The sequence below is a fragment of the Uranotaenia lowii genome, chromosome 3, assembly GCF_029784155.1.
Source record: "Uranotaenia lowii strain MFRU-FL chromosome 3, ASM2978415v1, whole genome shotgun sequence".
NCBI classification, from domain to species: Eukaryota; Metazoa; Arthropoda; class Insecta; order Diptera; family Culicidae; genus Uranotaenia; species Uranotaenia lowii.
Window position 1 is genome coordinate 268,351,489 of NC_073693.1, and position 21,227 is coordinate 268,372,715.

At 33.8% G+C, this 21,227-nt stretch overlaps 2 protein-coding genes across 2 annotated transcripts in view; both read right to left on the reverse strand.

The window, feature by feature from the left end:
- Nucleotides 1-3,900: 3,900 nt before the first annotated feature.
- LOC129753393 (D-2-hydroxyglutarate dehydrogenase, mitochondrial-like) lies at nucleotides 3,901-15,048 on the reverse strand. The gene is made up of 4 exons (XM_055749211.1): nucleotides 14,997-15,048; nucleotides 5,359-5,450; nucleotides 3,990-4,988; nucleotides 3,901-3,930 (listed from the first exon to the last, which is right to left on the reverse strand). Exons 1-4 carry the CDS (start codon nucleotides 15,046-15,048, stop codon nucleotides 3,901-3,903), a joined length of 1,173 nt encoding a protein of 390 aa, XP_055605186.1.
- Nucleotides 15,049-16,780: 1,732 nt separating this feature from the next.
- The window catches only part of LOC129754220 (D-2-hydroxyglutarate dehydrogenase, mitochondrial-like), a 59,409-nt gene continuing 54,962 nt past the window's right edge, over nucleotides 16,781-21,227 (reverse strand). Inside the window, exons 4-5 of the mRNA XM_055750133.1 lie at nucleotides 17,282-17,438; nucleotides 16,781-17,210 (exon numbers count right to left, since the gene is read on the reverse strand). Of these exons, the coding sequence (XP_055606108.1) occupies nucleotides 16,788-17,210; nucleotides 17,282-17,438 (580 nt within the window). The 3' untranslated portion in view covers nucleotides 16,781-16,787. The remainder of the gene's footprint in view (nucleotides 17,211-17,281; nucleotides 17,439-21,227) is intronic.

Sequence of the window (21,227 nt, forward strand, 5' to 3'; positions counted from 1 at the left end):
TTTGATCTTCAATAAGCTCATTATTTTCAATTATTTTGATCTGAAAATTACTTCTTTTTAATAACGAAGCAATTTGATAAACACTTATTCTTTCTTCTGTTGCCAAGGATTGAGGCATTAATTTAGTAGCAAAGTAATTCATTTTGTCAATTTCAATCTTCAAAATTTTGTTCTTAGTATGTTTAAACTCATCGATGACGTTTTCGCCATTTATCATTTTTTTAGTATACTCATTTAGTTCTTTAAGAAGTTCACTTTTTTTATTATTTATTTCTGTGTTTAATTTGAAGCTTTCATTTTTGTAAAAACTACGAATTTTTCTCTTGAGTACAAAATTCCACCATGCATTGTGATCGGATCTATATATTTGACGATTTTTCAATGATAAAAGTTCATTTGAAAATTTTTCAAAGATTTCCTCATTTTCATTCAAAGCTGAATTAATCTTCCAGTAGCCCCTACCTCTCAATGAAATATCGCTTTTATTAACTTTAAATTGGAAAAGAATAGCGCGGTGATCAGAAAATGGAACACTTACAGTATTACATTTAATAACATTTTTAATAAAGGAGTTTGAAGCGTAGAAGCGATCAATTCTTGATGCCGAGTCAACCCGAGCAAAGGTAAATTCATTTACACTTTTACTTAAAAATATATCTTTGAAATTCAAAGAATTAATAACATTCCTAAGAGCTGAAGAGTATTTACTTCCGGTATTCCGACTATCGCCTGCTTCAATAATACAATTAAAATCTCCACCCAAAACCGTATTGGAAGCATCATTCCCATTCAAATGCACAGCCAAATCAGAAGTGAAAAGTTCATCGCGTTCTTTAGCCTTGTTACTACCGGAATGAGCATAAATATTAATGAAATGAAAATTCGAAACTTGAACTGATGATATTCTTCCGTTGGATGAAAACAGCAAATTTTTGTATTCTAAACCTTTTCTAATAAGAATTGCCGTACCCAAAGAATTGGGAACAGTATTAATCAAAGGAACATGAGTCGAAATAAAATTAAAATTTAGATACATGACTTCCTGAAGCATAACAATATCTACATTATGATTATACACAAAGTCTCTTAATAAATTTTTGTTGATATCTGAACAAGAACTGTTTAAATTAATCGAAGCTACTGACAAAACAAAATTCATAGGTACTAAGAATAATCTTTAAAAAAAACAGCAAAAATCTGAACTCTTCTAAACCTCGCCTGAATTCAGCTTGAGTTGTTTATTTTTCGATCTAGATCGCAGCAAGTGTCCCTCCAAAAAACTAGGTGCCGGTGGCACAGTCATGGACCTCTCCTGCTCAGTCTCTGTTGATGAGTTTTCAGAATCCGCTCTATTATTGCTATATTTTTCGATGGCAACTTTTCTACCACGCTTTCTCGTTTCAACTAGATTGAACTCTCCACTCTGCCTATTGGTTTCATCCGTTTCCCCTTCAATGACATCACCTACCTCAGGAACGTCGGTACCATCGCTTGTTGCTTTGTCATCTTTACTAACTGTAGTAGTAACCGGACCGGCAACACTAGCCGATGAGCTCCGAATGTCATCTTTCGGAGCTTTTTCTCCATTGTCCATCGAATCATTTCCGTCTGTGCAAGTTACCTTGGGCGTCCCTTCGTCGCTACGCAGCACTTTTCCCAGTAATGTTTCTCGAAAGCTCGCTCTCATCTCACCTTCGGATGCCGAAGGGAGGGAAAGCGATTCAACGGCACCACCTCTCAACAAACGGTCGTTTACCGAAGATCGCTTTGTGCACGCTGCCTTCAGATGGTCTGTTGCCCCGCATCCGAAGCATTTGGTCTGCAACCCATCATAATATAACCTTACTTGCAGGTGACTGATGTGGAGACTCGCTGGGATTTCCCGGAGAATCTCCATATGGACTCCTCGCACACCAGACCATATGGGGAAACCGGTTTCGATGGAATACTTTTCCCGGACCAACTGGTGTATGTTTCCGTATTTTCCCAACTCTTTCGATATTTCCTTGTCATCAATTTCGGGATGAAGTCCGAAAATTCTGACATACCGGAATAACTGCCCTGCTTCCGACAGCGAAATCTGTATTTTAGTGCCATCTTCGTAGTCGAATGATAAGTTACGAGGCAACTTTTTAAGCACACTTTGAAGCACATTTTGGTCCATAAACTTTACAAACACCGAATACTCTTTGGCATCCTGGTACATACTAAGTAGCATTTCACTTTTTATGCTATTTTCACGGAAAAACTTGAATACTTCCCCATCCTTAGGCTTTCTAGCCTCCCTCCCGAAATGCATTCGCATCGTGTTTTCACGGCCAACCGTCGCCATTTTTCTCTTTAACCTCTATTTTTTAATTCGAACCAAAACTTTTAACTGCTGATTCAATCAGCCCGAATGTCAAAAAACTCTCCAAAAAGAACTTCTCGGCACCAAAGGAAAAAACACGTCTGCTCTTGATGAGCGTACTAAGCGAACTGAGATTTCGGGAACGATGTCGTAGAATTGACGTAATGGTAACGAAAGGTCGTAGGTCAAGCAAAAATTATTGCTATAAATGGCCGTCGGGATATGTTCTCGGAGTTCCCAAATTTTCTAAAAAAAAGTAAAATTCTATTAATTTTTTACTGGTGTTGGGTATAATATCCTTCTGCTCATTTTTAGTTTTCATTGATATTTTGAATAAATTAAATTAACCCTTTTTTTAATTTTCTCCTCTTTCCGAGCGACAAATGTGAAGGTGCTATGATGACCTGAAAAGCAGTAACATAGTAAGGAACTACGCCGCCGGAAGATGGAGCGTAATTCGATTTCCGGAATTTCTAACAGGTAAGTTTTTAGTTTTTTTTTATGTTATCTACCATTTGTGTACCATTATGCCTTTAGACGCGTTTGGTGTAGTCAATTATTCATACCCTAGCAACAACTTTCTTAACGATTTTAGAACCTAATTTAAAAATATTTATCAAATACTCCTTATCGTAGAGCTTAGTTGAAACAGAAATTAATGAAATTTCCTTTTAAAAATATTGCATGCAAAACCTTGGTAAAACTATAAAAAAAATCTTGTATGTGATAAGAGCTGATCTAAATCTTGAAAAAATTTTCCTGAACAATCGAATTCAGTAAAAATTTTAGTGGGTAGTGGAGAGTGTCGTAAGCCTCCATATCTCTGGACAAAGAATTAAGTAGGTACTTATTTGGTCAAGCTTCTATTTTGAATGCTCTACACTCTTTTCAACACCTTAAGTTCTATCCGTCTTTCATTTTAACCTCTTTAATAAAGTTCAACAAAGCGCAAAATGAAGATTAATGAAATTTTCAGTGATTCTATCTAGTAATGTATTTATGTGTAAAATTTTGTGGCGTCTGTCAAGTGGTTTTTGAGATAGCGTCTATGTAAAGTATAATGGCCAAAATTTGACACGCGTGAAAATGAGTGATAAACCAGTTTTTGGGGAAAAATCTTTATGAACTTACTAAAGCACGTGTTTCCAAACATATTTATTTATAGTTTCACGAAAATTGTACGGCTGAAAATAGTTTCGGCCATTAACAGATTCATATAGGTAATTAAATGATTTTTTTGGGGACTACATACTTATGAATTTTTATTTCGTAATTTTTTTGTGGTCCACAATCTCCACTATTTTTTTTAATAAAAAAAAATGTAGCTACTTTTTTAAAAACTCTGAGACTTTGGGAAAGTACATTTATTAAAATATATTTTTTTGATACATGAATCAATAGAAACATTGAAAACCATACCATTTATCATTTTCATTTTATCTAAAAATATTGAAAAGGTTTTGGCTTACTTTTTAAGCAAAGTTAATCTTGAGTATACCAAACTGATGTTCACAAAATACATGTATCGTATTGGATTTTACTCAGCCTTGCTACAAGATGTTTTCAAAAGAATGTTCTGTCTGATATGTAATTTGAAAAATAGTTTAGTAAAGTCAATACACAATTGAAAAAAACTTACCTTTATTTTCGAGGGATCACTTGTCATAATGCCGTCTTGTATCATCTCTGTTGACAGAACCTGTCCCAAAAATATTTCCACTTTCTCATCATCGTGTTCCTTATGTTGACCAGTAGTTTCTATGAGCAAGTAGAACGGAAACTCTCCCAACGGAGCCTCTGTCTCGAGATGGTTTATGCAGCAATCCAAAGCCGAATGATCTATCAACTCACAAGACGTTAGAATCCCTCCCAATAGCTTTTTTGCTTCGAGGAATGTCTTAAGCACGTGTTCATAACTTTTAAGTCCCAAAAATAGCACATTTTGGGTTACAGTAGCTGGTGGGCAGCTAATGGCGACCTTTGTGACCACACCCAGACTTCCTTCTGCTCCGATAAACAAGTTTTTCAAATGATAACCGGTATTGTCTTTCCTGGAAGTGCTCATCAAATCCAAAACGGTTCCATCGGCCAGAACAACCTCTAAACCCAGAATCGAACCGTGGAGATTTCCGTAACGCATCAATCGAATGCCACCGGCGTTAGTGGACACATTCCCTCCAATCTGGCAGGAATCTTTCGATCCCAAGTCTAAGGGCAACATCAAACCTTCCTCGGACAAATTTTGTTCCAATTTTCCTAGGATACAACCGGCCTCGCATAGCATAGTCCCCGAATATCTATCGATACTTTCGACTCGATTCATCAGCTCTAAAGATAGTACAATTTCGTCGAAAACTGGAACAGATCCTCCACACACGCCGGTATTGCCTCCGAAAATCGAAATCGCTAATCTGCGTCCATTGCAGTACTTCAAAATCGAACTTACTTCCTGGGCTGAACGTGGTTTCAGAACCAGAGACGACATGCCTCGAACGTACCGGAAGTAGTCACGATTATAGCCAGCTGCTTCCGTTTCACCTCGAAGAACTTGGTTATTGGTGGGAAGAGTTCGCTCGAAAAAGTCGATGTCCTGTCCGGTTATTGTAGCAAATGATTTACGCCTCAGGTTGTAGCGGTCCTGCGGAAAAATAAGAATTTGTTTCACCTTTTGAGATTTTTAATAGTTGTTTAGACAATCAAGTTTTAAATATCAAACCTTATCTATGTAAGTCAATAATTAGGCATTCTAAAGCTAGTTTTTCCAGCTTAAGAATGCCTGATAGACAATTAATCAAGTTTATATTCGAACTTATCTTCAAAAATTCTGAAATTTATGAATGTACTTATGAACAATTGAACAATTGTACAATTGAATTATAGCTAAATGCTTATAAATGGATTCCAAATTCCTAGTTCCTAATTTTTAGTGCTGAATCTTAAGCTGTTATTTCGAAGTTTAGCATGATAAAAAATAAATCTTCATGATCGATTGTTCACGTATTATTTACCTTCGACAATGGAATATCGTGCAGCTTTTTTCTCCAAATTTGTGATGCGACTTTTCGCACCATTAACAGTCTGTGAGTTGGATTCATTGAGCCTGTAATAAACATGATAATAGATTGTAGTGATATTATACAAATAGCTTTTTGATTTTTTTTTTGGAAAAAAAAACATGCTTTGGGAAAAAGGCTGTAAGTCAGTTATTTGGTGCTCGAAAAAAATGTCACTTAGTGCCTGAAAAAGCTGGAGTAAGAAGCTGGTAATTTTTTTTTAAATGTCTTAAGATTATGCCCACAAAAAAAACGTAAAAAGTGGTGTAAAAACTGTACTTTTTGATGAATCAATCGTTAAAGCTGTTTCAGTCACAGTGGAAAACTTTTGAAAAGTGCCTAAGTATTGCGTTAACATACTCAAAATTCAATGCAAAGCCAAATTTAGGTATTAGAATAGTCTAAAACAATGCAGATTGGTAAAAATTACTTAAAACAGCTACCTTTAAATAGTCTTCAAAATTTCTGTGTTTCGTATTTTTTTATAAATCTAAATATGCCAAAATGTCACAAATTACGTCTACTTTCCATTTCACTTTTCAAAATTTCTCTACTTTAACTGGAACAGCTTTGGCTTTGGCTTGATTGATTTAAAAGTGTGGTTTGACACCACTTTCTTACGATTTTTATAGCCATGTTAGCCATCTTAAGAAATTAAAAAAAAATATTTCCATTTGTGCAACATATACATAGCTTCTAACTTAAGCTTACTCAGGCACTAAATGAAATTTGTTTTGAACACGTAATAACTGATTTACTGCCTTTTTCCCGAAGCATGTTTACAAAAAAAATTGACTTTGAATAACTTTGAAATAAATTATTGTGGCTAAATTTTGTCTGAGAATAATATTCGAGTCACGCAATATTTAAAGCTAGGGCGCTTTACCTAGCGGCGCACCTTTCAAATGTTTCTTCTCCAAAGCGCTCTAGCTTTAACTATCCACCTATCATTTTCGTATTTCGATTTTTATTCTACTAGAGTTCATCTCTCCAAAATGCCATTAAAATATTATAACAAGTATAAATTTTGTAAAAATAAGTTGAGAAACAAGAGAGTTTTATCTGAAAAAGTGTTAGTGGTCATTTGACCCCCACAGCGGTTAAAAAGGTTTATACAATGTGTTGGTATGTTTCAGGCCCATGCGAAGGACCCTTTCATGAGGGGGGTTTCGAAATTCAAATTTAGCTAAAAATAACAACAATAACAAAAATACACAATAAATAAGGAAATGGATTTCTAACATCATTTTCTTACATCTTTCTTTCGTGATTATTATAATCACACAAACTCAAAAAACAAAAAGTATTAATGATAAAATAAATCAAAACTTCCAAAACAAATTACAATGAATGTTTCAAATCAATAATCATTTTCGGTAAATCATTGATACATTTTTCAAAATGATGTTTCTTATTCTGAACTAAAAATTTACTTCATAAACGTGCATTTTTGATTAGAAAAAAAATTACAAGTTTATGTTTTCAGATCACAAAAAATTCAGAATTCAAAAACAAACTTATCAAAAATATTTCTCAAAATTGAATTAGTTTGACTTTAAATTCGGTTAATTTATGTAAAAATTTAAAAATAATTGTACTTGAAAATTTGGTAATTTTATTTGAAAATTGAAACAAAATATAAAAAATAAAAAGATTAGATTTTTTACCATTTAACAAGGATTTTTTTTCAATGAACACGTTTTCCCCTTATAAACATATTTATTTATAGAATTTAAACGATAGTTCAAGTGAGAATCATTTTAGTGCTAATGTTTTAATGATTGATTTGTAGATTTTGGCGTACTCAACTCGAATCTTTTGTCAAATTTGGGCTATCACATTTAATTTAGGTGATATGTAGTTTTAAAATGTGTCAGTTTTAATTTTAATCAATCATTGATAACTGTTTAACTATCGAACCAATATTTAAGAAAAAAGTCTGATTCTGAATTTGTTTATTTTACTTCATTCAATTAAGGAATAATTTTTGATGATGATGATGCATGATCTAAAAAAGTAAAATTCAGCAGTTTTTTATAACTTAGATAAATATCATTAGGTTCAATTATTTAAGACATCACTGCTAAAAGTTGAAAAAAAAATGATTCTAGTTATCAAATTAGTTGAAACCTGCAGAACGATTAGTTTTATACTTCAAAAATATCTACAATTCAATTTGGCTAAAAATTCTTCGAAAAACCGTTAAATGAGAAAAATTAAACAAATACAAAATTTCTATAACCTTTTTCGCAGAACTCAAAATTACTTGTAATCTTGTGGAAATTTGATAATTAATTTACAACTTTTATTTAAAAATGTTATGTTTTTGTTCAAAGTTTTGTCAAAAAGTGAAAGGTTTCTTAAATAATTTTAACCTATTTTCAAAAGTTATTTCAAAAACAAAACCTGATTAGAAAATTGCATATTTTTCAGGGACCCAAATTAGTCAAAATTACCGTCATACGGGGCACCATTCAACAGCGGGACTCGATGCAACATTTTTATATCACAGCACTGATTTAATTTTTAATTTAATATTATCTAATCAAGTTTTTACATCAATATAATCGCCATTTAGACACGAAAGCCGTGAAAATGGTAAAGTGTCTCTAATATTATTATTAATAATAATAATAATATTATCGCCCGTATCTTGAAACCCCAAGTTAATATGGACAGACCCTTTACATCAAATTTGATACATGAAGTCGATTATCCGTCCCTGAAAACTTTTGTGTGCCAATTTTCATCTTAATCCAATGTATAACAATCTCAATATCGTAAAAATAGTGGATAGGTAATATGGACGACCCCTTTTGCCGGCCCCTTACAAAGAATTTGATACCTCAAATCGATTGTTCGTCATTCAAAACTATCGTGTATCAATTTTCAGCTTAATACGATGTATAATAACGTCAATAACGCAAAAACATCGAACAGTGAATATGGAAGACCCCTTACTCAAAATTTGATACCTGAAATCGATTGCTTGTCTTTCAAAACACTCATGTGCAAATTTCCATCACAATCCGACATAAAATCACGTCAATATCGCGGAAATAATATTAGTCTTGTATGGACGACCCCCTTCAAAAGCATCTAAGGGGCTGTTCAATAATTACGTAAGCACTTAGGGGGGGTGGGGGGGTTTCACATTTGCTTACGATTTCTTACTAGGGGGGTAGGGGGGGTTTCCAAAAATCTTACGTAAGAAATGTTACATTAAAAATTCACCACAGCCACAGCCATACGAAACCATATTACTCAGATTATCCAAAAAGAATCTCCAAAATCGTGCTTACGTAATTAGTGAACGGTCCCTAATGAGCATCCATGCCAAATTTCAGCTCTCTAGCTTTTAAGGCGGCTGAGTCTATAGAGGACAAAGAAACAAACAAACAAACCCACAGAAATTGCTTTTTATATATATAGATATAGATAAGAGAGATTTTCAGCTTTTGGCTGGTTTGCCTCTTACATATTTTTTCTTGTTAAGAAGAAGCAATTTTTTTTTGCAAAAAGCGGTATGGAAGGATTCAGGAAGAATAAGAGTTCAAAGTGAGTGTGCATAAGTAAGAGTCTCTTAATGCTATGCTAGCATAATGAAAAAGGTCCAAAGTAGGATTACTCACCCTATTTAACCGTTCCATTGTGATTTTCCACAACATTTTGCTATTTAAATAAAATTCTCAATAAATTTAGATGATTGGCCGAAATGGCCATGGCGTACTTCAAAAACCTACTATAAACATTTTGTAAACTGATCCAAAAAACTGACCTGTGTAAAATTTCAGCTCAACCGGACTATATTTAAAAGAGCCTCTTAAGCGCCTCTTAAGGGCTTAAAACTTCGGTTTTGACACCCAAAAATCACTTAAAAGGAGGAAAAGGAAATCGGAGAAATCAAAATTTTAATTTTGATGCCAAATGACTTCAAAATGCACGAAACGTCATGATCTGGTGTTTTCAAATTTGTGCCGATTTTAAAACGTTGTATGAAGCCTTCAATAATCACCTAAGAGGGAACCAAAGGAAATCGAGGAAACCGAAGTTTGAATTTTGAGGCCAAATGACTACAAAATGCATAACACATCGAGATTTCTTGTAACCTTTAAAACAAAATTGTCTAAACCTCTTCTTTTTGAGGTTTTTTTTTCGGAAGTTTCCTGAAAAAGAGTTTTCTTATGCAATAAATCACATATCGCTCCAAACGACATGTTTTCCAAAAAAAAACTCTAGATTAAATTTATGCTCGGGATTATGACGCTTTTCGCAAGACATTTTTCAGATTATCTCAAAACTCGTTCTTACATAGTTCATCTATCTCTATATATAAAAAGCAATTTCCGTTTGTTTGTTTGTTCATTTGTGTGTCTCAGCCGCCTTAAGACCTAGAGAGCTGAAATTTGGTATGGGTGCACATTAGGACCAGGATTGATGAAAAATATTTTTAGATTTTCGGATGACCCCTTTTAAAGGGGGTCGTCCAAACAGAACAAATATTGTTTTAGCGATATTGACGTTATTATAAATTTGGATAAGATCAAAATTTGAGGGATGAACATTTAATTTTAGGTATCAGATTTGGGTGAGGGGTTCGCAAAAGGGGTCGTCCATATTACCTGTCCACTGTTTTATCGATATTGACGTTATTATACACCGGATCGAGATGGAAACTGGTACACGAAAGTTTTTAGGGACGAACAATTCTAATTTTCCAATTTTGGGCCAGGGGTCGGAATAAGGGGTCGTTCATATTACGTTATCACCGTTTTTGCGATTCTGACAATATTATTTACTAGATTTATATGAAAATTGCCGCCCGGAAAGTTTAAGGAACGGGCAATCGATTTCAAATACCAAATTTGATGTAAAGGGTCTGCTAAAGGAGTCGTCCATTTTAACTGTTTATGGTTTTTCAGATATTTATTATGCAACGGATTGGGATCAAAAATTCCACATCAAGGTTTTAAGAGACGGACAATTAGATGAATGTAAAAATTGGCACTCGGGGATTTTAGAGGTAAGGCGAATCGATCCATATTGTGGAATTATGATTTAAAAATTGATGCATGGGATCGATGAGGAAAATTTGTGCCCAGTTATTTATTGGGAATTTTTGGTATTCAATTTCGGATAGTCATTCAACGAAAAAGCGTCACTTTCTTGAACCAGCAAAAAATTTCGCGACATATTTATGGAAATTATACGGGTAAACGTACCAATTGAAGAACGGATTTTGGAAAGAAACAGATACGTTGTTAATGTGGTGGTTTAGCAACTTTTTAATAAGAATACTTTTACAGAATATTTATTTTTTATTCAGTGTAAGGAATATTCAATTTTGATTAAAAAACATAATATTATTTTATCACATTTAAAAAAAAAGTTCGTACGGGATCAGCTAGTTCTTTCCTATAGACTAAAAGATTCATAACCTTGTTCCCAACATACATATACAAAAAAGTACCAAGTCATGTTTGTCCCAGCTGAAATATACCCGCAAAACTGTCCTATATGTCTATTATTTAAGAATTCTCAGAAATTAATTCTTCAATGAAAGTTAATTTCACAAATATTCTTTCAATGTGTACGACAAAATAAGCATTCATTAAAATGAAAAAAAATTAGATTTGATCATTTATATTAGTTTTACTGCTTGAAACTAAAATAATTGAGCCAATCTAATAAGTTTAACGTTAATATTCCATTTAACATTAGTATTAAAAAAATTTAAAATAACAATATAAAAAGTGACAAGCAAACCTATTTTTTTTAATGTCGCCAAAAACGAACGGTTTAGCACGAATGTTGACAAAATCGAACGGTTTTTTTTTTTCAAATTATGAGGCTCATTGAATTTTACGTTGTAAAAAGTAGAAAATGGTCAGTTGCATAAAGGCGTATTGTTTTAGTTTTTGTCATGCTGTTACTTTTTGCTTGCGCTTTTATAGAATCTATGAACTAAATTACGCGTTAGTTTTATTGAACCGATACAATTGCAGCCGAAATGCTTTGTTGTTTGTGATTCAGCATTAATTTATTTTTTATTGATTGTTTTTATTAAAAACATCGTCGACCGATAAACTTCCGAAAGCTGAATTTATTTTATTTTATCTACTCAATTCATATGATAAACTTCCGTTATCTTCATCCAAATACGTCATACACATCATTCTATACTTATTTTCAACAGTAAACAATCAGTAAATTAAATATTATAGCGCAAAGAGAGGCTCAGGCTTCGGACGGCTCCTGAGGTGTCACTCATAAGTGCAAGAATAAAGCTTCACAAAGAGGAGTGGAACCCACACTCTTGTGAGCGCTAAACCGCACACACTCTGCTCAGCTTCCCGAAAAATAAATCTTCGACACTCACTTACATGAGTGATGTGTGCTCCGTCAGTGTAGCTCTTAGAGCGCGCTCTTAGGGAAATGAAGTGTGTTTTAGGAAACCGTCCTTCCAATCATGTGCGTACCAAAAAACACGTTCATTAATGGAATTCTTTAGGCGGCGCTTTGAAAGCAAAGCGTGCAAGTGCTTGGTGCCGAGGTTCACATTTCAATGTTTTCATGAAATTTATGTAATGTAAATCTACCTAATGTAGATATATGTAACATTATTATGACAATAGATGAATGGGGAAAATTTCATTATCAAATAAAAAAAAAACTTGTCTGTACATTTTGATGACTATTTGATGCCATATGACTTAGAAATTGCATAAAACACTGCACTACTATTTTTTCAGATCTCTGGGGGAATCATCTGGAATGTTTAAGAATTTCACAACTCGCTGAAAATCACAAAATTCTTTTTTCCATAAGGGTTGTCCGAAAATATTTGAATCTATATATAAAATACGACACAACGACAAATAACACCGAGTTTCAAGCAAATTGGAAAATTGATCTCAAAGATAAAAATAAAAATCTTTCGAATAACAAAATAAGCAAAATTTTAAAAATAAAAACACTCATAAACTTTACGAAATACCTTAAGTTGGTCTTCTTTTATAAATTTTCGTCATTTCTGTAGTTTTTACCTTATAATCATAAATGAAGTTTTGCATTTTGGTTTTAATCTTTGTGTTATCTATCCATCTTGTTGAATTAATGAGAAATTCAGGATAAAATTGATAAAAACTTGGGTAATTTTTGAGAAAGTTTTAATAAAATTAGTAGACATCTACGTTGCTCTGAGTTCATATGAAGTCATTTTCGAATTACTAAAACCCGTAGGTCTCAACAAATTCGTTCAGAATTTTAAAGTAACGATTACAAGAGTAAAGTTATATATGCAGGTTTGTATAAAAAAAAAATTTAAATTTTGTTCAAAATAAGAAATATATTTCTCTCTTAAGCCGAGCCATCTTATCTTTTTTCCGATTTTCAAATTCTCTAAAGGAAATTTTCCGCTGAATAACTATAAGAAAGCTCTTCAAATGTACCCTGAAATATTCAACAAAGCATCTTATAAATGGTTATATAGTAAATTTTGAAATACTTAAATTGTCTCCATTTCAAACAGGTTCGAGTAATTTAACACTTTACGCATTGTTAGATTTAAAAGTATGCTGCACACAGTACTAAGCTTTTAAATCACGTGATACTATTTGTGCTATTTGGTTGGAGTGAAAATAAGCCGAAAACGCGTCATGAAACTAAACGTAATTTTTATGAAGACATTAATTCTACTCAAGATTGAATCTATAATGTTAATTGCTTCACAAATCAAGCATATGTATTTGCGTTAGGATGGCAGCCAAATGGGTGAAGTTGAATTTCGAAAACTGCTCATAAACATTTGTAGATTGGCCCAAAAAACTAACCTTGCGAAATTTCAACTCATTCGGATTTATTTTGGGGTGCCTCACAGCGCTCAAATTGGTGGTTTGTTGCCCTCAAAAATCTCCAAGGGGGGGACCAAAGGAAATCAGAAAAAATCGAAATTTTAATTTTGATGCCAAAAGACTTAAAAATCTTGAAACAAAATTTACTTCAAAATTTAAAAAATCACGTAATTTGGTTTGTATTTAAAAATTTTTTCTATTAGTAAAAATCTAATTTAAAAATCCCAAAATATCTGTTTTTTCCAAGGCTTGCAAACAAACAGCTCTCATGATAAAACCAAAAAGCATTTACAAGCAAACGGGTTGTTGAATGTGAAAGAGCTATTTTTTCACTTTGTATATGTATAGTTATAGTATTATTTTTATAGTCATTTGGTGATAAATTTTTGATTTAAAAAAAAAGGACTTTTCCAAGAGTAAGACCGTATTGGACAAATGGATAGGAACCCTATCACAAGGTTAACTTTGAATGAAAATGGAAATAGTGGGAGGGCCTAGAGGAATGTGTGGAGGTAAAATTTCGTTTGTATTTTGTAGCTCAAATTATTTAGCAATTATTTATGCCCCTAAATGTATGCACCATAATAGTTATTTTTTTGATTATAAATGTTTAAAAGCAAGGTAAAATTTATAAACAAGCATTTGTTAATATTATAAATGTTTTATTTTTTTTATCCTTTATGATCAAGAAAACTCGTTAAAACCGTCATCAACTTGTTTCTGGAAATCATTTTGGGCATTACTAGTATATGCTAGTGTTGGTATTGGTATTGATTTTATTTCATGAATCCAAAACAAATCTTGTTAATAACACCCTCGCTCGACACTAGCTAGCGGACTGTGAAACTAACTTTCAATGTTCAATCAGCACCACTATACTGCAGATCACTTATGCTACCTTTCCCACCGTGGGGGAACAATTTAGTTTCACCCGGTGAAGAACATTCGGATAGGTTCTAGGCGTGGCTCGTTTGGTTTGTTGTTAGATAGAGACTTTTATTTTACCAAAGTGTATTATATTATATTATTTTCATTAATTCCGGCTTGATGTTATTAACTTTTTGATTCATTTTCGAAAAAAGCAGCTAGATACGAACCAAAGCGAACAGCACCATCAATTAATTACTTGGGCGCACATTGTGTACACCTTAGGAGGACTCTTTAGGTGACGCTCTTATAGAGTGCTCATTTCAATTTTGAGTGTTATGTGAGTGACGGAAAACGCTCTCTGTGTGTATGGTCACTCCGCTCCAATCGACCACTCTTGCTCCGCTCACAACAAAATTTAAAGAGCGGAGCTGATTGTTACACCGCTCTTGTTGGGCTCTAAAAAGAGTCCGAAGCCTGGAGAGGCTATCATATAATCAACTGACAAAAGGAAAGCCACATATGGGACAGCTTTGCGTGTACATTTAGTACGGATGCGAAATACAGTAGAACCTATCCGAAGTAGTCGGAAAAGGACCACCTCGGATTATACGATAGATTTAAAAACTTTCATCCTTTCGCTATGGATTGCATATAATCTCCCAAGCAACCAAAAGTCGCGTTAAAATGGTCAAACACAGCTTAATCAGCAATCAATGTGCTGAAGTTCAATCTATTTGGCCCAAAATTTAAGTTCTTATTGAAACTTTGAAGTTCCATTACAGATTTAAATGGCCTTCTGTTCAGCCCATAAGTAATCGTTTAATCAGCAAAAAACAAAAAAAAAAAAACAATTCTCCTCTCCTCTCTTACTTTGGACACCACCATCCCATCCAATGTGGTGCTGCCGTTTCTCGGCAAACATCTTTATTCCTGCTATCATCACAATTTATCTGACTTAATTGCTTTGTTTTTAACTTTGTTGGATACATGCCGGCACGCACGCCAGTTCTGCCACACATTTGTTTGATTCGTTTACTTAAGCAATTAAACAACCTAATGAAAAAAATTAGTCCTGATACCAGATTTGAACCGCGACCCTTTAAGATGATAGCCAAACACGCTGCCACGACGCCACGCCTATTTGTTGTCTTACCGGCAGTTAAAATTCGAAGTGGAAATAACCTTTCCTAGAATACCCGCAAGGGCAGCCAGCGGTTAGCAGCAAAGACGCATTTTAATTATTACTCAGAAACATTACGAAACGGCATATAAATCAAACATCAGTTGAAATAATATCGGTTTAATCGAATTCCATGTTTATAACTTCTAGAAATAAAATTGTACAATATCTTGAGTTTATCTTGATATTTAATTCATGAATTTCTTCAAATGACTTTCAATGTGTGATAAATGACAATACAGTTGGACGAAATTTTATAAAGTGAAAAAAAAAAATACTCTCTTAAAAAACAATCCTTTGCGAGTTAGCTTTAAGTTGTTCTGAGTTGAAATTTCAATATAAGTCAAACATTTCAACAATTTCAAGCTACAAAAAGTGATTTATTGATTATATGCCCTTTTGTGATGTTCGTTCACATTTCATATTCATCAAATGGCGGATAGGTCTCAAAAAAGGTTATTTGAGGAACTTTTTGGAACTTCAAGTCCATAGAAGGCTATTTTAGACCCAATTTGAAACCTTTATACTGAATAAATGCGATTAACATGTCACAAAAAAGGCTATTTAAGGAACTTTTTGGAACTTCAAGTCCTTAGAAGGCTATTTAAGATCCAATTTGTAACCTTTATACTGAATAAGTGCGATTGACAAGTCACATAAAAGGCTATTAGAGGAACTTTTTGAAACTTGAAGTCCATAGAATGCTATTTGAGGCCCTATTTGTAACTTTAATGCTGAGTGATGCAATTGCCGTGTCACAAAAAGGCTTTTTGAGGAACCTTTTGTAACTTTTATGCTCGAGAAAATTCGATGCCAATTCACTTTGGAACCTTTGTTCAGCGAAATTCGAACTTTGGAGGCACGAGTTTAAGTAGATATGGATTGGTTGCTTGTGCTAGGCACATAGCTCGATAAATACGAGGATTTTGTTATGCTATTTAATCGACGTTTTTCGGCAAGTTTAGACTTTAAACACGCTGAAAAAGTCGATTAAAAAGCTTAAAAATTTATCGCGGTGATAAAACATAACTTTACATAAAAATTGTATAAACATAGTGGCTCGGATAAAGCGAAAGCTCAGATAACTAGAGCTCAGATAAGCGGGATTCTACTGTATATCATTTTCTCTTGTGCATCGGCAACAAAAAAATTAATGATATTTTACAACAATTATATCTGTGAAGAACGAAACAGGAATTTTCAACCGAGAAATCCTAGAAACCGAGAAAAAAGTTTTTTTTTATCATATATAGTCGTTTTGTCTCGACTAAATGCTTTTACATATGGGACAGTGTTGTCGGGACCGGCAATATAACTCGGCATAAACTTGATTTTTTCTCATAAATATCTGAAAATTTCATTATCGGTGTATGATAAAATATACTCTCGTAAGATTTGCGCCAAATTAGAAATTCGGAATAAGCATAAATCTTAACACAAAACAAAACTTTTTCATAAAAATTATTACCTATTTATTAAAATCAAATTTGTGGAAGCACTTTATACGGGTTAAGGATCCCATTCGGGTCCATCATTTGTTTCATTTGTGCCATCACAGCCAGTGCCTCCGGTCGTTTAGAGTATTTCAGGTATTTCGTTTTCAGGAATCCTATTCCGTGTTCGGCACTAACACTACCCCGAACATTCGAGGTGTACTCATACACAAACGGTTCCAACAGTTTGTAGAGTTCGGGTGAAAATTTAGGACACGTTACATTCAAATGCAAATTGGAATCTCCCACGTGACCGTAGCCGGTGACTTTGGTGGCCAACGAACCGACCCGTTTCCGCGTTGCCAGCACGATGTCGTAAAAGTTATCCAGTGGCAGAGAAATGTCGTACTTGTGGCAATAACCGTCCTTCAGCAAACTATCCGGAATAGATTCTCGCAAGCGCCAGATGCTCTGAAAACATTTTAAAAATCAAAATTTTATCTATGTTTTCCTGAAATATATCTTTGTGGATTCAAACTTACTCTCATTTTAGTGGTCTCGTTTGTGACAGTTCCGTCGAGGACTAAGCCTTTTTCCATGGTGTTTTCCAAAAATGTCGTCAGCTTCTCCTCGTCATGAGTCATGTTGCTGCCAGAAGTTTCGATCAGCATGTAGAACGGGTATTTGTCGATCGGGCATCTGTAATTGAAAATTTGCATGGAATTTTTATTTTCCTTACTCGCAATGTCTCGCAATAAGAATGTTTTAGAGTCTTGCCATTGTTTCTCTTTTTGAAAATTTTGAGGCTGTTTATTTCGAATCCCAAAAAATTTAAATTGCATCCTATGTTTTATCAAAACACTCAGTTCAAAGACTAGCTATTTTACTTCAGGACAAAGGGTCAAAGGTTTATAATGTTTTCAACATTTTTTTTAAAGATTTTTCAAAGAAAGCAAGCTTGCAAATGAGATCACATCTTATTTCACCTGTTTTGTGTCTTGTTTTGCATTTTTTGGTTTTTAATTCCAAAATTAAATAAAAATTCTGGATTCCTAATTTGAAATCGATTTCAGAATCTAAATTCCAAACAAAATTTCGCAATTTTATAGCAGAATCCTCAATCAGAAATCTCTTATTTGAAGTTTGAATATTTGATTTTTTTATATTAATTCTTTCTTCAATTATCAATTACCAAATTCCGAATGATAAAACTCTGATATTTTAATTCTAGATCACCATTATGGAAATTCTTTAAGTTTCAATTCTGCATAAGAATTAAAAGTGTAAATTTCAAATCAAAATCTTAAAAATGGTTTGTTATTTTAAATGTTATCTTTTCATATTCCGGGATGACGAGTCTCGAACATGGAAAATGAATCATATTTTAGTTTTAAATGCAGAACCTAGATTTGAATCAGGATTCTATCCCAATGATGAACCGAACTTTAAATCAAGAATAATAAACTGGATACAGATTCCACAATCTGGCCACAGGCAACAAATTTTGCTTTTTATAAAAAAAAATTGGAACCGGAAAATCGGAATTGGTTCAAACTTAAGCTCACCAGATATTTTTTTATCACTTATCCGAGCAGGGTAAATTCGGCCTTTTTTTTCTCAAAAACCAAAAAGCATTCGATTACAAGGTTTATAACAAAAAATCTTGCAATATCCAGGCAAATTTGGGAATTCTTCAACTAAAATCAAGAAGAAAAAGCTCGATAATTTGTTATTCTTTTTCATAAAAAACACATCAGCTAGATTATTTAAATAAACTTGGCTCAAAAAATTGTTTTGGACGCAAATTACATAATTGCTAACAAGCAATTTAAATTTTTCTTTGATTTTGCAAATAAACTGAAAACGTTTGGGCGAAATCTGAGCAACCTTAGTGAGTCTAATCTTATTAAAAATTCGATATTTGGAACCAAGGACTGTATCCAAAATTCATGCATCAACTTTTTTTTTCTGATTACTTTTGATTGCGTTTTTCGACTACAGTCTTTAAATATCTATCAACCAGTGAGAAATGTTTAAAAAAACTGTAATGGAACTGTGAACCTGGGATAAGAATTCGAGGTTTTGGCATTTTACTTTTGATTCACTTTAGTATTTTATAAAAATTAAATGAAACATTTAAAATTTTGAGTTTCGAGAAGAACATTTTACTTGATATTTTTGGACCCTCATGGGGGAAGAGGGTTTTACCCTCAACACCCCCCCTCCCTGTTCCTACGGCCATGAACGCACAATGGGGAAACAAATGTATAAACCGCGAAAAATTCCATATCTTCCCTCCTACCTGAACCTAATTTATAAAAATATATTTTCCTCCAGTGAAAATGCCTGAAAAAGCGATTGGACATAGATTCAGACGCCGCAATAGCTTACAAACAGAGCTAGAGCGCCTTTTTGAACCATTAAAGTCTGCTTCATTTAATATTGGAACAAATTCTTTTGCTCATTGTGGCGCTCCTAGTGGACGGATTTGGAAACTTTTTTCACCCACGTGTCGGGAAATTCATTACCTTTCACCATGTATTTATGTCATAACACCAAACGATAGCATTTTGTAAACAACCGCCATGGAAGCCGAACGGAGAGATCAAATTGTGCACTGTTTTCTTGAAAATCCATTGTTGTCGGCATCGAAGCTAGCTGAACAGCTTAAAATGCCCAGAAATACCGTATGGCGTGTTATCAAGCAGTACAAGGAAATATTGACGACGGCTCGGAAGCCGCATTCGAAGCGTCGGAGTGGAACTGTCGACCGGAAAATGCGTGGGAAAGTCATCAAGGCCGTCAAGAGGAATCCCAATCTTTCAGACCGCGATTTGGCCAATAAGTTCCAGGCCGCTCACAGTACGGTGCGACGAATTCGTCTCCGGGAAGGAATAAGGTCATTCCGAGCCAGCAAACAGCCAAATCGGACGCTGAAGCAGAACAATGTGGCCAGAATCCGTGCTCGAAAGCTGTACGACCAAGTGCTGACCAAGTTCGACGGATGTAAAGTCTGCTTCATTTAATATTGGAACACAAACAATTGCGTGTAGTTCAGTCATTTATTAACGAATTCATAATTTGTTTTTCATACAAATGTAGCATTTTCTTTACTCTTTCATAAAAAAAAATTAAAAAAATTATTCATTGCTGTTTTGAAGAAATTCTCGTACCCGTACTCGTAAGAAAACTGTGCACAATTTGATCTCTCCGTTCGACTTCCATGGCGGTTGTTTACAAAATGCTATCGTTTGGTGTTATGACATAAATACATGGTGAAAGGTAATGAATTTCCCGACACGTGGGTGAAAAAAGTTTCCAAATACGTCCACTAGGAGCGCCACAATGAGCAAAAGAATTTGTTCCAATATTAAATGAAGCAGACTTTAATTCCGCTATATTTTGTAAACAATCCAGAAAAACACTGATTTGGACTAGAAAATTTTGAACAAAAATAGACATATGTTGTGTGATTTTTTCGAGGAATCATTTAAAGGCTATTTGAGCTACCACACACATCGGAAAATGGAGTTATGAGTGTTTTACCTTAAATTTGCCTACATTCTTCAAATAGTTCAGATAAAGCAAGTTCGGACTTGAAAATTTGAACCAAATAAGATTTATCTTTTATGTGTTTTTTTTTTTCCAAAGAATCGAATGAAGGCAGTTTAAGCCACCACACGCATCGGAAAATGGAGTTATGGCTATTTACACTCAATTCTGCTACTTTTTTCAAATAGTTCAGAAACAAGTTTGTTCGGACTTGAAAATTTTGATTCAAATGAAACCTATCTTGTGAGATTTTTTTTTCCGAGGAATCGAATGAAGGCTATCTGAGCCACCTCGCGAATAGGAAAATTGAGTATGGGCCGTTTAAGCCTCATTTTCCCAACATTTACAAAATAGTTCAGAAATAGCTTGTTCGGACTGAAACTTTTCAGAGCAAATGAAACCCATCTAGTGTGATTTTTTCGAGAAATCGAATAAAGGCTATTTAAGCCACCGCCCGCATTGGAAAATGGAGTTATCGCTGTTTTAACCTTAGTTTTCTAATTTTTTTTTCATATTGCAGAAAAGCGTGTTTGGACTTGATAATATCAAACCATATGGGACTTATGCTATGTAATTTTTTTTTTCTGAAAAATCGAATGAAGGATATTTGAGCTACCACACGCTTTGGAAAAAGGAGCTATAGCTGTTTGAACCCACTGCACAGTGGTCTAGATCAAACATTTAGCGAGACAAAATTAATAACACAAAATCCGTGCGTTTTAGACAAATCATATGTTCTACAAAGTTACTTCATATAACAAGCGCTTTCTTTTTAAAAGGTGAATTATTAGGACGTGTCAATACCGTGAAAATTCGAGATACTAATTTCTTTCGGTGAAGAGATAGAGTATAGAAATGTTCTAGAAAGCTATAGATTGTATGTTTTAAAGAAACTTTGCTGAACATACTAAAGTCGTGAAATGGAACGGTATCGTT

What these genes read in the sequence shown, in the direction of transcription:
- LOC129753393 (XM_055749211.1), bottom strand. Translation starts at nt 15,048, where the DNA reads ATGTTTGCCGAGAAACGGCAGCACCACATTGGATGGGATGGTGGTGTC. An exon ending in ATGGGATGGTGGTGTCCAAA is followed by an intron (nt 5,451 to 14,996) that starts GTAAGAGAGGAG and finishes TGTTTATTACAG; the next exon opens with GCTCAATGAATCCAACTCAC. An exon ending in GTGATCCCTCGAAAATAAAG is followed by an intron (nt 3,931 to 3,989) that starts GTAAGTTTTTTT and finishes ATTACATATCAG; the next exon opens with ACAGAACATTCTTTTGAAAA.